This window comes from Lissotriton vulgaris, unplaced genomic scaffold, assembly GCF_964263255.1.
Source record: "Lissotriton vulgaris unplaced genomic scaffold, aLisVul1.2 SCAFFOLD_325, whole genome shotgun sequence".
Taxonomy (NCBI): Eukaryota; Metazoa; Chordata; class Amphibia; order Caudata; family Salamandridae; genus Lissotriton; species Lissotriton vulgaris.
In genome coordinates this window covers 1,077,221-1,094,557 of record NW_028243553.1, presented here as the reverse complement: position 1 = coordinate 1,094,557, position 17,337 = coordinate 1,077,221, and the positions used below count along the sequence as shown (strand labels likewise).

At 42.8% G+C, this 17,337-nt stretch overlaps 1 protein-coding gene across 1 annotated transcript in view; it reads right to left on the bottom strand.

The window, feature by feature from the left end:
* Positions 1-17,337, bottom strand: part of LOC147668304 (talin-2-like) — a 1,432,932-nt gene that overhangs the window by 429,939 nt on the left and 985,656 nt on the right. The window contains exons 19-22 of the mRNA XM_086948621.1: positions 16,001-16,109; positions 12,626-12,834; positions 2,061-2,159; positions 563-730 (exon numbers count right to left, since the gene is read on the bottom strand). Of these exons, the coding sequence (XP_086804747.1) occupies positions 563-730; positions 2,061-2,159; positions 12,626-12,834; positions 16,001-16,109 (585 nt within the window). The remainder of the gene's footprint in view (positions 1-562; positions 731-2,060; positions 2,160-12,625; positions 12,835-16,000; positions 16,110-17,337) is intronic.

The following is a 17,337-nucleotide window of genomic DNA, read 5'->3' as shown; positions in this document are numbered from 1 at the left end:
CGTATTTTCATTCCATAGTGCACAAAGATATTTCCTGTGACTCCTACTACCCTGTCCTCTTGTATTTCTATGCAGACAAAGTTCTATGCAGGTTTTCATAGGCTGTTCAACACATCCGAACCGGAGAACTAATCCGTTTACGAGTCAACCCATGTTCATGTTTTTTGTCAAGAGAAGACCTTACATTTGTAATAGTGACAGAATTTGCTTTAGTCAAATCAGCACTAACTATTTGGTCTTATCCTTGAACTCCAGATGTTTGTAATGAAAAATATATGAATAAGAATATTAAATCTGGAATGCAAGTATGTGTGCTTTAGGAAAACTGCAATTAGATTTTGAATATGAAATCTATAAGTTGTTACAATAAAAAATGGAAGACTATTTAGTTATTTGTTTGAGCTATGAACTACACAGCAGTAAGCTGCCTGTTTATGATATATTAAACCACTGAGACATATATTGGAACAAGGAAAATCATTCATTCTGATTCCTAGTCTCACAACAGTCCATATCTGTAACTGGGCTGGTGGTATTAGGTCATTTATAATTTGTCGCTTACCTTGGCACATGCCACGAGCTGCGAGGTGGACAATGCACACTGTGTCGCAGCAGCAATGACCCTGTTCTGCAGCACGGTATCGTCTGCCACCTGAGCTACATTTTTAGCCTTCAGCACTAGCATGGCTGCAGCATTAGCAACAGCTTTAGCTAAATTCATCAGCACATCCTGGAGCAACGAGAGAAAACATAATTTCACACATCATTCCTCAGGGTAAAGGAAGATTACAATTTCAACTGAAATCACACATGCAACAAACATACTAACATTTTATACAGAGAATAAACTACATGATAGGGCAATATTAATCTATTTTGTTACTGTACAGTACCTTACACTTGACAAATGTGTTATTTTATTCATGAATAAATATGCCTAATCAGACTAGCGTACAGAAACCACAGCATTTACTGTCCCCTGGCATGTATTGATGCTTTAAATGGACATCAACCTAAATAGTGCCATATTCACAAAGCTTAGAAAAATTGGACTAACGCAAAAATATGTTTATGTTAAGGTTGATGAAGCACATTATTCAGCCACTGTGTTCTACTCAATCTTCTAATTTAAGTGTTCACTAAGATGTCCACCTCTATAAAGGTGACAGAGAAAAGCTATCAATAAATGCCATGCCACACCACATGGATATTAGTGCACCACCCTTCCCATATTCGGTTCTTCTCTCTTTTAAAAGAAGTCCTTGCACTGTAAAATAACACTACAGCAAGAGAATGGTCAGTCCCTGGAATTTGTGCCTCGACATGAGCACTCATATCATTCTTCAGTACGTTTACATTATTTTATACTGAGGGATAACCAGATTATTACTCGTCTCCTTTTTTCATAATATTTTTATTACTCAACTTATTTTAAGAACATTGTACCAAATGTAACATGCATCACACTGTAAATGTAATTTTTGGCTAGTTCTAACTTAACTAACTGAAATTCATTAATCCAACATTTCCCTCATATAAATATCTTCCTTTAGATCATATTTACCCAGCAACACAGACGACCTCTTAATGCTACCCTTTCATGAACTCTAAAAAACCTTAACCCCTTACTATTCTTGAATGCTACTCTTCCTTGGTCCTAATAACTGCTTACTTACCCTTATTGCTACTCTTTCCTGAACCCTAAAAACCCCTATACTGAAAATATTGCCTCGCAAGGATGAAAGGCTGAGGCGACCTTGCCAAGATTAGAACCTTCAATCTACAGATCATAACAGAGAAAACTCAACTTGCTGTGCTATCTCCCCGAGAATGAATATCTTTGTTCATATACTTTTTTGCTGCCAATAGAATCTCATTACTTGTAGCTGATTGGGGCATTGTGAATATGAGGCAGAAAGTATCATTTTAACCATGTATGATACATTAAATATTTAAACATGTTGTCCCCCAATGGCAATCAACCAATATGAGCTTTTCATGCTTGGGAAACTTGTGTTTAAATCCCTCTTTGGCCCTGTAATTTTACATCTCATGATTACCTGAAATCGTTCGTCTGTCTCGTTCTCCCCAATCTGCCTCAGAAGTTCCCCACTCGCTTGTCCAATGCTGCCAGCCGCAGTCAGAACAGTTTGCCGGGGCTAAAAATAAAGAGACGCAAACAAAAATGAATAGTCAGGGGAAGAAAAACACTTTCATTAATACCAAACTGTGCTTAGATCTGAAAGAAAGATTGAGGAGCAAACACATGCACCATTTCATTATCTATTCAGCATGGTCTGACTCACATTTGCTGCTTAATTGATCTTTACAATTGCTAATTAGATTCTGTTAGGCAAAGGAAAGCTCTCAGGAAAAGAAACTGAGATAATCCTCAGCAACAAACTGTGCAGAGTATGAGCAGCAGAGCCAGGTTGGGAATTCAAAGATCTTCAAACAGACCACTGCACTGTCCCATTGGGAGGAATCTGAAGCCACTTATAGACATCATTCCTGCTGTTATGTCCTTTTTAGTCATTGTTGATTATTCCAGACAGTGGTGTAATGCAAAATGATGCCTTCCATGGGGGCAGACCTAGTATTGTCGGTTCACATCTCACAGGCTATTATTGCTCAAACTTCTGTACAGCGGCTTGAAGATATTTTTGTACTCTAATGAATGTACCAATTCATGCTCCTTCATTGGGATTCTCAACAATCCTTCTTCATGAATATTAATGAGGCATGATCCTTTCTGTGAATCAAACCGAATTAAGGTAAGCCTGCAAGGGACAATGTCTCCATCGCTGCATTTAAATTCACAGAGTAAAGGTTACTTACCTTTATTAATGATATTTCAGAAGATTGCTCACCTTAAGAATCCAACAACAAGCGGCGTGTGGAGAGAACTGGTAAAATGAAAGCCTCACCTTGATGAACGTGACTACAGGGCAGCGCCCTTGCCTTTTTTTACCATCAACAACGGTAAAACTCAGTATTACCGAAGTGACTTTGCAGCCTTAAGAACAGATTGGGTCTATCTTCAACCTATTTAAAGAAAGTAGGAGATCAGGGGAACCAAGGGGATCCTAGGTCCTGATGAAAGCCGTAGGACCATTGCTTAATTTGAGCCGCTGCTGTCTGGTGCTCACCACCGGCACTTATAGCACCAATTAAAGACACACTCATTTAGAAGGAACATGGTTTCCAGCCCCCTGAATCACAGGGAGTTGAGCCAGCCCGAGACTCAAACTCAGATCCCCAGCTCTGAAAGCGGCAGCTCTAGCCATTAGGCCAAGTTCTCTCCTGAATAATAAGTGCTGGGGCTCTAGTCAGGAGGCAGTTTGCACCAGTGCATTTCTCCTGTTAATGTTGCCTCCTAAGGAGAGCCCAGGCACACTTTATTTTACAAATTAACCACTGCGTAGGACCCGTGTATGGCTTGCGAAAATCAGTTGAAACATGTTAACTAACATGCAGAGCGAAGGGGTGTGGGATCATTCATATTCCCTGACACCACCATCCTTTATCTATTATATTCCGGGCCAGGTAGTCCAGGAATAAAAGTGTAAGAAGACATTCCTGAACCAGTTTTATGCTCTCATTTCTGCACTATCATCTTCAGATCCCTTTTATTTTGTTTGTATTGCCTTTCCCCACCCGATTGCTCCTCCCAGGTATTGGTCTGCGTTGCGGCAAGCCTTATGATGAAGCATGCCACAATTTGTGGGTGAGTGTAGTTTTCCAAAACTGACAGCGTGCCACTTATCATACTAGCCATTAGTTTCCTTGTACTCCTACTCATTTTTTGTGTTGTTGGACGTTTAGTGGAAGGTTAGAGTAGGAGTGTAACTTCTTCCCCCTTGGTTATGTGTGATTCACCTTAAGAATATCAGACAGCTGACTAGTCAAAAAAAACTCAACCCGTAAGAGGGGAAGAGAGGTATATCTGTCGAGCACACAACCTCCAGATCATATAAAATAACTATAATAAAGTCTGCAGTTCCAAGGAAAGGGAAAAACTCACCTCATCCAAAATTCAAAGTGGTCTTTAAACAACTTGTCTCATTCAATTGTTATTATTATAGGCAACATGATTGCGGAGCACAGGCCCTCGTCCATCAAGCGGTGGCATGCTTCATCATTGGTCTCACTACCCCCAATGCACCCTTTGCGTAGTGGACCTGGCGTGCAGGGCTCTTGTTTCGCTACCACTGTGGCACCATGAGGCGCTCTATGATTCCATGCCTGTGTTTCCCCAAACCCCCTGAATCCATTACGGCTGAGTTTGCAAGCATTCCCTGAACAGGTGAACCAATGGCTTGCCCTGCTCCCACTGTTGCCAGGGTCTTGGAGTACTTTCCCTTGTGCACGTTTAGACAAAACAAAACATTTGTTTCCTGTTAAGTGATTTCTTCCTGTAAGATTAAAGCCAGTGTACTAATGTGTTTCCATTCAGGAGCGTTGGACAACCTCCCAGATTGCCACGTGCCACATGTGATCCAGCTGTATCCATTGGTTCTCGGCAGCAGTTCAGGATTCTGTGGTTATTACCTTGGCTCCAGCTCCCTCAACGCATCTAAAGACTCTGCTTCCTGCTCAGCTACTCCAGTTCTCTGCGACTTCCTGAGTCAAGACCATCTTAGGACAAGTTGTACAAATACTAGGTTAAGTACTTGATATCAAGTTAGTGAGGACTATCCTTTAATAGTAGTAAGAAGGCTGGAGTATTGGTGTCTTCGAGACTATAGACGTGTCTAAAATTTCCATCCCGTTCACAGTGATTGCTCTTTCTCTGGACCCTTCCTGCAAACTTCCCTTTAGAACTGTCGTTATGAAAGGATTACAGACTTCGCTCTGTGTTTCTCTGATGAACAGTAATGCCTAGAGAACGATCATTAGAGCACTTGACTCAAGTATGAACCCTGTACCGAGATCTATGTTCTGAGTTTATCCTTGGAGTGTCATTAGCTCCAATCTATGTTCCGAGTGTTTCATTGGGAGTGCCAGTAACGCCAATCTGTATTTCAAGATATTCCTTGGGAGTTTAAAGCTCCAATCTGTGGTTCCGGTTATTCTGTTTTCTTGCTGTGTTTCTGAAAGTGTATGTTACTGAAGTTATTTCAAATCCATTTTGAGAGGCCTGTATTGATGTTATGGTAAGTGCATCTTCTTGTTAGTTGTAGTACATTGCATCTTTACCAAATCAGAGGTCATGGTCCTGTGCATCACTACCTAGAAGACTCAGAGGGTCTCCATTTAAAGCGGTGCCGCACAGTTGCTGATCGGAACCAGTACCGCAAGTCTCTCTTTTCTTATTTCATCCCAACTCCCTTTCCATCCATGGGCTCCAAAGTCCTTGAGCGGGCCAGGCCCAGCAGGGATGGAGGGCGAGCATCAGTTCCAGTATTGTCTCTGCGGTTCGAACCAGGTGAGTGCATGACAATCGGGCTGTGCTCCTAATTGGGCTGGTGCTGCAATGCCCAATGGGCCACAACGAGGGGGTTCTTTGCCAGAGAACCTTTTCATAAAGCCAACAGAGTGCAGGTCTATCTAGCCCCAGTACTGTCGAGTTGATTTTCCAACAAAGCGTGAAATGAGCTTAAATGTAACAGAAGATACCCTAGGAAAATCGTCTTTCATTTTGGAAATATTTGTCAATGTTAAAAATAAAATGCAACCTTAATGGATATCAATGTTCCTAAAGGTCTGAAATGGGTCGACCTGTTCCTTGCCTTCATCTGTCCTCAAAAGTATCAATGGCAATTCCTCAGGGCCAAGTAAAAAATGCCTAATCTAAATAAAGGTTCACGAATTTCAAAATGTAAGAGGATCTAAGTGAGTAGTGGACTGTAAATATAAATCATGGAAGATACTGCCTATATTGCTATGCAAAGCCTATAAGAAAACAAAGATAGAAAAAGAAAAATAGAAATAATATACATACACTGAGATGAGTGTTCATTATCCGTGGCACTCAATATGCTGAAATTCACGCACAAACCAGTTGCGCTATTCACTTTAGGTGCAAACAGATATCTCTTTGTTTATATGGGTTTGGCATTCGTTATTGGGAGACGAAGTGCCCAAAAAGAGAAAGGCTAATGAGGTATAACAATCCTCTCCCTCCGAGGCAGAAAAAAGGTCCCTTGGGAACTCATAAGATGATCGAACCCTAGTCGCTTTCCTATGTGGGGGTACAAGTCAGGATAAAGTGTTAGCAATTTAAAACAATGACACTGCAGCGCAGTTATGGAAGCCAAAATCGCACTTAGTAATAGCAATGAGGGTCCCAGAGTATTAGCCTACCCATATACCATGGTTTCGGAGACAGCGAACTCCGAGCAGCATGCTCTTTTTACCCGAGTAATCCAGGGCGTGACCTGTGACATCATAGTGTCTAAGTGCGAGATGTCACGGAAGCAGGAAAACTAGACCAGAATCCACGCAGTTAAGTGGTGCCATATTTCTGGAGTAACACTCAAAAATTATTTCAAAATCTGGCGCCATTTTTGACTAATAAATGCTCAAAACAATAATTAGGGTGAGGAAATAATGTTTTTATAGAAACTCAACTCACTTGCAGAGCGGTAGGGACTGAAATAAATATCACTGTGAAGCATCTGATCTGCATAACTCTTGAAGATTATTGATGCAAAACTGGCAAACGTTCCAGAGGAGGGAGAAAGGGGGTGGCATAGGAGGGGAAAGTATTAACTCATTAACGCTTTCTAGAGAAAGAATCCTGCACCTTACTGAATTGTCATTGCTCCTCGTAGGTCATATTGTTCAATATTACGCAAGTATGAAGGAATATCTCAAAACTAAAACTCTATACTTGTCATTCAGGTATGGGGTACAGATGCATAAGGCTGTATGAATGTAAAGAAAAATACCACTATCAACATGTTAATATAAAAGGAACTGTTAAAAAACAAAAAAACAAGATGTATTTGTTTGCAAAGAGCACCCAGGGTATCTCATAATTAAGTCCCACAAAATGTGTATGTACTCGAAAGACCCATCTATGTTCTTTCTGAAAAGGTCTCTCCTTAATGTTGTCATTGTTGTTCAAGGATCACCCAAAATTTATCGTCTGGGGAATGAATATGGGAATCCCATGAAGTGGCAGGATGACTTTGTGGTTGCCCGTTGGCATCAAATGTTGCTTCTATGCTCGTTGAGCCTTATCTTGACAGATCTTGTTGTTATTCCCACATAACGGAGTGAGTATGGGCATGTGATTAAGTAAATAGAGCTCTTCGTGTCACAGTCTGTGTGTTGGATTAGACGCCATTTCTCTCATAAACCAATATCAACCTCTTTCATTTGTGCTGTAAAGTTGCATATGTTACACTGGCCACAAGGATAATGGCGCTGGATAAGGGAGAGGTCCCAAGATGTGTCATCTTGCTGTCTTTCACAGGTCTGGTGTGAACCAAAGTGTCTCACAGATTGCTAGATCTTTTAAAAGAGAAAAGGGGTGCCTTGATATTTGACGAGGGCGAGTACCTCGGCCTCCAGGATTGAGGTGTGAGACAGTGAGCACACTCTGGTAGAAGGAGGACAGTCCAGCAGGAGGGATAGGAAGTGTTGGGTGTAGCCCATGCAGGTCAACAAGATGATCCCAAGATCCATTGTGATTGCCCTCCAATTAGCAAAAAAGTAGGAGACCCTCCCTCCACCAGAAGGCGGTGGTGTAAAGAGATATAAGTGGGGACACGAACGGTTTGAAGCAGAAAAGCTGGCAAAGGACAAAGGAGAATGTGATCTACTGTTGTTGCTAATGACGGTAACCCTTCAATCCACACCTGCCAGGATGGGGACGGAACATTTTCGGAGGTGTCTGGAGTAGATGAGAGGGTTGCCTCAACCAGGCCAGTTTAGCTGGGAGACCGCGGAGTGAGTAAGCCAGACGCTAACTAACGAACGGCTGATGAAGAGCAACCGTAATAAGTACACAGGGGTATTGTGGACGCGTACACAAACCTAGGAAAGGTGCCTGCTGGTATGCAATGTGGGGGCAACCACCGGGTACATTATTGAATTCACAGTGTGGCAAGGATTAACCCCTAGCCCTGAAGAAATTGCCGGAAATTGTTAAAAGGCAATGAAACATGTCGGTTTCTCATAACAAACTGATGGAGTACGACAGTAGGTCTTGTTTTTATTGTGAGCAAACACACAGCAGTGACTAAAATTGGAAATAGGGCCAGTGACTGGTTAGCTCGTTTTTACATTGTAGGAGCAAGAAAACGTTTCTTATATTGCTCTTATAGTATGGGGTCAAGGTTGATAGGCACATGAACACATTTCGCTGTGCTTATTTTACTTTTTTTAAACTTTTATTTCCATTTAGTTGTGCACAACTTTTCACATATTTTTTGTGGATGTGGAGACTGCCAATGATGATAATCGGAGCACACTGATGAGAACCTATCAGTAGCACCCATGGTGGTCTTTCCGTGAGGTGCCATTACCTCCTTCACACATTTTTTGTTGAACATGATGTGGAAAAACTGTGGGTGTGAAAAACGCACACAATTCCACTTCTAGGGGAGATAGACACATTTGAGAATTTTAAGCGAGGGATAGGAGCACCCAGTGTGTACAGCATCTATGAGCTAGTACCTAAGTAGTTCAACCAATAGTAGGTTGTGGGTTTGCTCATGATGTTTATCCCGATGTATAAGCAGGTTTTGTTGATAGTGTTTTGAGTGGAGGGCGACCTGCGTTATTTCAATCTGTAGCTCTTTTTGTGAAGGACTGCTTAGCTGGGGAAAAGCCTGGAAATGTCCTGCAATGCAATGCTGATTGACTGCCTTGAAGGTGAGGTCAGGTCCAGGACCGTCCTGTAGCTCTGCTACTCTGGAAACATTACAGGTAGGAGAAAGTCTTGCCTTCCAAAAGCTGCTCGCCATTGAAGCACGACACCTCCCAAACTACAGAATACATCCAGGCATAGTGGTGAAGTTTGACAGCGGTGCCATTTGTCATGTCCATAGAATACCCGCAATCCAAGCTGCACTTCAGTAACTGCATCCAAGACATCAATGACCAAATCAGAATAGGGTGTCTTCAGGTGTTCAAGTTTGGGGCAACTTCCACAAGATATAGACAAACCAACCTATTAAGAATGTATCTTAAAAAGAGTGGAAATATCCGTCACAAAAACCTTTTGGGCCATAGCATCCAGTCGCTCAGACTCCATGTCTGGAGGGGCTGACGGGAAGGGATTGGGGTTCAGTTTAGAAGATGAAACGTGAACCACCAGGCTCTCCGCCAACAACGGGACTACAATTGTGGGTCATCCGTATCTGGCCTATGGCATCTAGTAATGTGACTGGGGACTGCAGGGCTTGAGAAGGGCGTTTACCAGGCATCCACAACAGATTTCAGTACTGCCTCATCAAACTGAAGCAAAGGCTCTGCATGTGAAGAAGTCGGTGGCAAGAGTTCTATGAAAGTGTTAGAATATAGTTCCTTGGAGGGCAAAATCAGTTCTAGAGTTCCTGCAGTTTTACACACAATTGTGATAAAAGGGGATTGTTTTTCTTGCAGGGACCCAGATGGGGAATGGATGTCTACTTCTAGAGCGGTATTTAGTCCATTGGCATTCTGTCAATTAAGATACAGGTCGGCATCAGAGTATATAGGAAAAAGCGTCTACTTAGCCTCCAAATCATCTTTTTATTTGCAACCATAATCTTTATCGAGCATGATCATGACATCTAAGTTGGATCCGAATAATTCCTATACTCAGGCAAATGTCTGGGCCCTCTGAAGAGAACATTAATCAAGGTAAGCTCTAATGTTCTCTTTATTCTTCTCGATTTAAGCCAACTTTAAGGGCGATGCAGATAACGACAGTGCTGGAAAGACCAGGGATGACCCCTTGGTCCACGATTTCTTTCTAGGTGCCGGGGCCATAGCCTGTGGAGGTGCAAGAGTTAGGAGGCATTGAGCTCAGAGCCATCAAGCCAAAAGGAGTGGGTCCGCTATTGAGGAGGGGCCCAGAGAGTAGAGGAGCGATCCTACAGTTATCCAACAGACCTCAACTGGCGCGGGGTCAGCACACAGGGCAGGGGTTTCCACCAGATCTTTTACACCTTTGGAGTCAGCTCTGATTGCAAAGAAGTTCCAGTCTCAAAGAATTGTTACATGACTCTGAAGAGTCCCAGAAATGCATTTAATTTCGTATGCAAAGCAGTATGTTTTGACTTGCCACTGCACGTCTTGGTCAAAATTAGCTTAACTCCCACTACACGATGACCTTTAGGTTCAACAGGGAACATGAGTGGCATGACACAGAGTCGTGGTCCAAACCAAGACACCACAGACATGTTGTATGGATATTGAAGAATGTTGATGTGGATTAGCTGATGAAGGTAAAATTACTTATAAAGTAGTACTAGTTGTCCAACGTGGATTTTTTTTAAAGATTTAAATGTCTGCATGCTCCAAACTGATTCTGGCGTCAGTACAAGCGTATGAAGCTGCAGTAGTGCTTATACTGAAAAAAGAAAGTGTTTTCCAGTAGCCTTTGTGTACAGGGGGAGGCTAGAAGCTAGTACACAGGATTTCTTCAGATAGCATCAGCATTGGACAACACCCTCCAAGCTTTCAATGATATTTTTCCTAATATCTTTATAGGGTTTTGAATAGGTAAAATGGCTAATAGGGGAATAAGGGGGCATGCCTAAAAAGGTGTGGTTCCACCATTGAGGGCTGTAATACAGAATGGCTACTCTGCTGAAGACACACTGACATTATTGCATATTAAAGAGGCCATACAAGGCTGCTGTGCCATTGACTTATGAAACCTAGCCAGTTACACAGACAACTGCAGTAGGTGCCCCACGGAGAGGAGTTCTGCAGGAATCTTTTGGTCGACTTTTAAAAAAAAATATTTTCAAAAACAAATAGTTCTGTTTAGCTTCATTGCCTTAGACAGCAGGAAAAAAGATATTTAGCAAAAGGGTTGTGAATTCATACTCCTGCGAGGGCCTTCAGTCCATTACTGTGCAGTACAGGAAAGTAGGTCAGGCAAGTTACCTTCTATTGCTGACATCCTTTATGCCTACCTCATCAACTTTAAGAGAAATCTGCTAACACTAGTCAAGATATTTATATTTACATTTTGTAAATGTTGATTTTTAGGTCTCAGCCTGGCGAAAGCAGCGCATGCGGTGCTCTCGTCATACGAGAGCTTCTTGGAATCAATTCAGATTCCGAAGCTTTTGGAGGCGGAGTTGAATCCCCATCCATCTTTTTAATTGGGTAGCCTCATCTTGCATGCAAAACGCTGGCTTCTGATTGTGAAGGAGGCTTCTTAGTCCCTCCTTGTTGCCATTTTGTCTTCTTTTGTCTCCGCCCACCAAGATTGGATCATTTACTGGCGGCAGTATTCAGGCTGTTTTTATTGCTTTTAAAAAGTGCGCTCTCGCCGTCCGTCCGTGTTGGGCCTACCTCTGTGCACATTAGTTCGCCTTGGGGTGTTTTGTTAGGGGAAATAGGTCACTATATCAGAAAAGTTGTCTAGCACTGCATATATGGTTACATAGGTGAGAAAAGGCTCATGGAGAATTCCGCATTTTCATTAGAAGGATTACTTTTTTTATTTTCAATGCACTTGATGATTAAGTAAAGACCCCAAACATGAAATGCTGCGAGAATGGAGGGACCTGCTTCCTCGGCAGCTTCTGTATCTGCCCCAAGCACTTCAGTGGCAGGCACTGTGAACACGACATACGCACCAGGTGAGTACCGGCAGGGGGATGGCCTTGCAGCAGGCAGGGAGGGCAAGGGTCTGAGGGCTTCTTGTCCCACTGGTTAAAATGTTCTTTAAATATCGGCCTTGCTTTTCTTTGGGAATGTCTGCATATTTGAGGAGTCATCCTAATTTCCCTCTTGGAATACACTGATGGTGTTGCCAAGTGGTAATATTCTTATGAAGCGAGGCAGTGCACACCCACACTTGTTGAAATGTGTGCATGTGATTGTGAGAACCAGCCTTGAAGCTGTTTGACCACAGCTCTTTAAGGAGCAGCTGGCTACAACCCCCTACCCCTTTAAAAGAACATTCTGCCCTGACCTTTGGTTGATGCCTTAAAAGATTGTGCGAGCAATGGCTAAGACTGAATACAGTACAAGAACAGATTCCAAAGTAAATAAAACTAAACAAAAGGGTGTGTGTCCTATAATGCGTTGTTGGTATGGATGGTGTTATTACAGTTATTAAGGCTCCAATAGGCACCCAGTGTGTATTGTTGCAAGGCGAGCAGGGTCTTAGGCTAGAAAAGGACAGGGTACTTATATGAACAAGCATTTGCAATGCAATAGGTCTCACATTTACGTACGTTTAAGCTATTGACATTGTAAATGACAATGCGTTTTATTTATGTTTCAAAAACCAAAACATAAATAAAAGGCATTGTCATTTACAATGCCATCACTCAAACTCATGTAAATGTGAGACTTGTTGCATTGTAAATGCTTGGTATTTTGAAGCTATGCATACATTTCAGTCCATAAGCAAATAAACAATAATGGTCTAAGGAAAAGAAAGGAAAAAAAACAAAAATATTGCATTTAAAAAAAATAAACAAAATGCCAGGAGGAGAATGACCTCTTCTGATGCCGGCTCGACAGCCTTCAGCAAATCAGAGACCGCTCCAGCCAGTGTTCGGGCGGCGCCCAGCAGGTTCTCCCCACTTCCCACATCATCATCCATTAGCGCAGCCAACAGCTTCACCCCCTTGGACATCTCTGTCAGATTGGAGGAGATGGTTGTGATGGCACAGCCTACAGCCGTATAGTCTGTATCCACGGGATCACCTGTAATGGATGAAGGAATTCAGGTTAAAGGCAAAGCAAACAGGACCCTAGCTATAGTAAACACACAAACATCTCACTGGTCTTGACGAACAAGAAGTATCTCTGATATCCTGAGATGTGGAAACCAATGAACAATCTCTTACAGATTATAGGATTAGCATAAGACCCACCCTCAGATCCCAAAAAGTACCAATCACCTGTCAGAATGAAGCAAGACAAAGAAAAAAGCAGCAGTAGCTTTGTCTATTTAGGAAGGATCTTATAAATGGGGCTTTTGGGTTTATAAAAAGCATCTCTAGTGAAAGACAATCAAATTGTCGTAGAAGACTTCACTGGGTCTACCAGACTATCAGTGTGTCTTACAAGACCCATAAATGAGCTTTACCAATGAAATAAGCCATTAATTAACATTAAAAGGGGGCTCGTGTTGACTAGGCTCATGATGGAAGGAACCAGAGTATGATTTTTCAGTACAACTATCCTGAATGCGCCTTTCCCTGGATCTATTGCGCACTGGAAGAAATGCCAACTTTGCCGACTACCCAACACATTACTCCTCATCTTGACCAATCTCTACTGGCTCCCCCTTGAAGTGAGAATTACTTACAAAACAACAAACAGCAATCGACCTGGACCGTCTTTCACTTGTGAGAGATAAGCTAACATGCTAATTCTCTTGAAGTACCAGGGCTTCTCATCAGCGGTGTGCTCCTATGCATATTCTTGCAAGGAAGCTTTTGTGTTAGAGTGTCCATCAACCAGTTTAAAAAAAGAACTTTGTTGCACTCTCCAGTAATCCTGTGCCACACTCTCCAGTTACCAATGAACCACACTACCAACACCTGCACTGGATTAAAACAAATATCATGAATTTGAGAAGGCTTGAGAGGAGTCTGTTACTGTTTCCGGAATTGTAAAAGCTTGCTCTGCGTCCTTTTGTGCTCAGGAATCCAAGGTGCAGAGGTTAAAGGATAAACAGGAATGGCATACACAGCTGCACATGGCGAACAGTCGAAGTTCATGGTCAATTACTCCAGGCTTGGAATAGCTCAAAGTCATTGGAAGGGAATACTGGGGAATGATATCACAATAGGTCGAAAGACCAAAGCAAACGTCATCAAAAAGCAACATTCTGTAGTGCCTATTGCTGGCGATTGTTAGTGATGCAGAACTGGGTAAACAAAACTTTTTTCTGTACTCTTGATGGTCCCTTTAAATTCCTGTACAGTATGTAGTATACATTTTTGTATTTTAATATTTTTATTGCCATTTAGCAGCATAAACATTCAGGACCAAACTCCACCTCTAAGTAAGTAACCCCCAGGGCTGCCTCTGTCCTTCAGTCAACCCCTACATGCTATGAAACCCACAGATGCTAGAACGCCTCCAGCATGGGGCGGCTTCTGATGGCTCATCTTCAAGTTGGTTTCTCACAGTCCAGCAGCGCCAACTTCCACTCTTAGAAGAAGCAAACAAAACAAAAAAACGGTCTCTCACATGTGTGTGCACTGTGTGAGCGCATATATAACGGATGATGCAATATATGCTTGTGAACCTAAAATATTAGGGTTTCTTTATAATAGTATGTTTACTTGTTACTAATAGTTTGTTTTATATTTAAGGTCTTGTCAGTGCCCTCTACAGTACCATGAAACCCTGGGTGTGGGAACTCTAAAAATACCACATAGCATAGCATGTGCAGTATGCCTATTTTGATGTGTCTGTGTAACTATCCATCCTAACAGCATGATGCACACTCTTACTGGAGGTACTAGCCTGACTATCCTTCCTGATAGAATGATGCACGCCCTTCTGTCATAGACACCTGTAGTGGTCTCTTGGAGGTACCAGCTTGGCCATCCCTATCTTCCATCATGGGTACGCCGGTATTTGTCTGTAATTATTCTGGCTATCCATCCTAACAGCATGATGCTCACTCTTACTGGAGGTCCTACTAGCTTGACTATCCTTCCTCACAGAATGATGCACGCCCTTCTGTCATAGACACCTGTAGTGGTCTCTTGGAGGTACCAGCTCGGCCATCCCTCTCTTCCATCATGGGTACGCCGGTATTTGTCTGTAATTATTCTGGCTATCCATCCTAACAGCATGATGCTCACTCTTACTGGAGGTCCTACTAGCCTGACTATCCTTCCTGATAGAAAGATGCACACCCTTCTGTCATAGACACCTGTAGTTGTATCTTGGAGGTACCAGCTCGGCCATCCCTCTCTTCCATCATTGATACGTTTGTATTTGTCTGTAATTATTCTGGCTATCCATCCTAACAGCATGATGCTCACTCTTACTGGAGGTCCTACTAGCCTGACTATCCTTCCTGATAGAAAGATGCACACCCTTCTGTCATAGACACCTGTAGTTGTATCTTGGAGGTACCAGCTCGGCCATCCCTCTCTTCCATCCTTGATACGTTGGTATTTGTCTGTAATTATTCTGGCTATCCATCCTAACAGCATGATGCTCACTCTTACTGGAGGTCCTACTAGCCTGACTATCCTTCCTGATAGAAAGATGCACACCCTTCTGTCATAGACACCTGTAGTTGTATCTTGGAGGTACCAGCTCGGCCATCCCTCTCTTCCATCCTTGATACGTTGGTATTTGTCTGTAATTATTCTGGCTATCCATCCTAACAGCATGATGCTCACTCTTACTGGAGGTCCTACTAGCCTGACTATCCTTCCTCATAGAATGATGATGTCATTGTCTCTTGGAGGTACCAGCTTGGGTGTACCTCTCTTCCATCATAGATACACCTGTATCTGTCTGTGATAAGTCCGGCAATCCTTCCTCACAGAATGATGCACGTTCTTCCATCACAGACACACCTATATTTGTCTCTTGGGGGTACCAGTCTGGCTGTCCATCCTCACAGAGTGATCTGGATCCTTGCATCGTAGATGCACCTGTAATTGTCTCTAGGGGAGTTACCAGCTTAGCTCTCCAAACTAATTGAATGATGCACCCACTTCCATCAAAGATGCGCCTGTAATTAATTGTCTTTTGGGGGTATCCGCCAGGCTATCCTTGTAAAATGACACTCAATCACAGACCGACACTGCAATTAAATTCAGTGCACAAAGCAGCTGCCTCTATGCTGCATTTTTTGTTACACAAGTGTACCATTCAATCTCACTCGACTCACCCGCTGTGAGATTCACAACCGATGCTGTTCCTGCAGTTATGGCGTCGACTTGAGAGTGGATTTCATGTTTCGACTCATCAACTTTGTTCTGAATCCAAACCTTTGAAGCCTGAAATGCAATTTAATAGCACATATGGTGAAATTCTAACGATTTGGAAAGATAAAGAACATACAAAAGACCATGGATCTCACATGATTAGCTCTCACTCACTTCATCAATATATTAAAAAAGAGTTGAAGCATGAACATATTCTACCTGGAGTAGGTACACATCATCCCTGAAGTAACTCAGCAGGGAAGTGGGCTGGAGAATGTACACAAATCTCAATTCTGAAGGGCGATGAGCTGGGGTGTTTTAGTTCTCAGGCAAACTGGACTGGAGTATGTACACACTGTCCCCCTCTGCAGGGCAGTCGGCTGAAGTATGCACTTACTCATACCCTGAAGGGCAGTGGGCTGGAATATGTACTTACTCATACCGTGAAGGGCAGTGGGCTGGAATATGCACAGAGAGTTGAGCTCTCCATAGTAGTGGACTGGAGTATGTACACACTGTCCCCCTCTGCAGGGCAGTCGGCTGAAGTATGCACTTACTCATACCCTGAAGGGCAGCAAGCTGGAATATGTACTTACTCATACCCTGAAGGGCAGTAAGCTGGAATATGTACTTACTCATACCCTGAAGGGCAGTGGGCTGGAATCTGTACTTACTCATACCCTGAAGGGCAGTAAGCTGGAATATGTACTTACTCATACCCTGAAGGGCAGTGGGCTGGAATCTGTACTTACTCATACCCTGAAGGACAGTAAGCTAGAATATGCACAGAGAGTTGAGCTCTCTATGGTAGTGGGCTGGGGTATGTACACACTGTCACTCTGAAGGAAGCTGGGCTGGAGTACGTACACCCCATACCTCTGCTGTGCAGTGGGCTTGAATATGCACACAATCATACTCCAAAGGGCAGTGGGTTGCAAGTTGTACACAGAATCCAACCCTGAAGGGCAGTGGGACCCCTACCAGCAGGAAATAGGCAGCTGGTCTATGCACCAGTTGTAGGATCTGAGTTCATCCCAAACATGATGGGAATTAGATTTTTATCTGCAAACGTAAATTAAAGATTAAACTATATTTAATTGCTGAAGTAAGGGATGGTTCAGCAAAGCACGCAATGCCTTTGAAGTTTAATTGCACCCTGTGAGCGCAGTGCTCTGTTTCCAATCAAAAGAATCAGGCGGACAAGTTAATATTTCCGAATTCGTGGCCCTGTTTTGAGGGCTCAGACCAAGCACCCACTCCTCTTGAATGTTGCTAGTGCAGTTGGTAAATAAGGGATGTC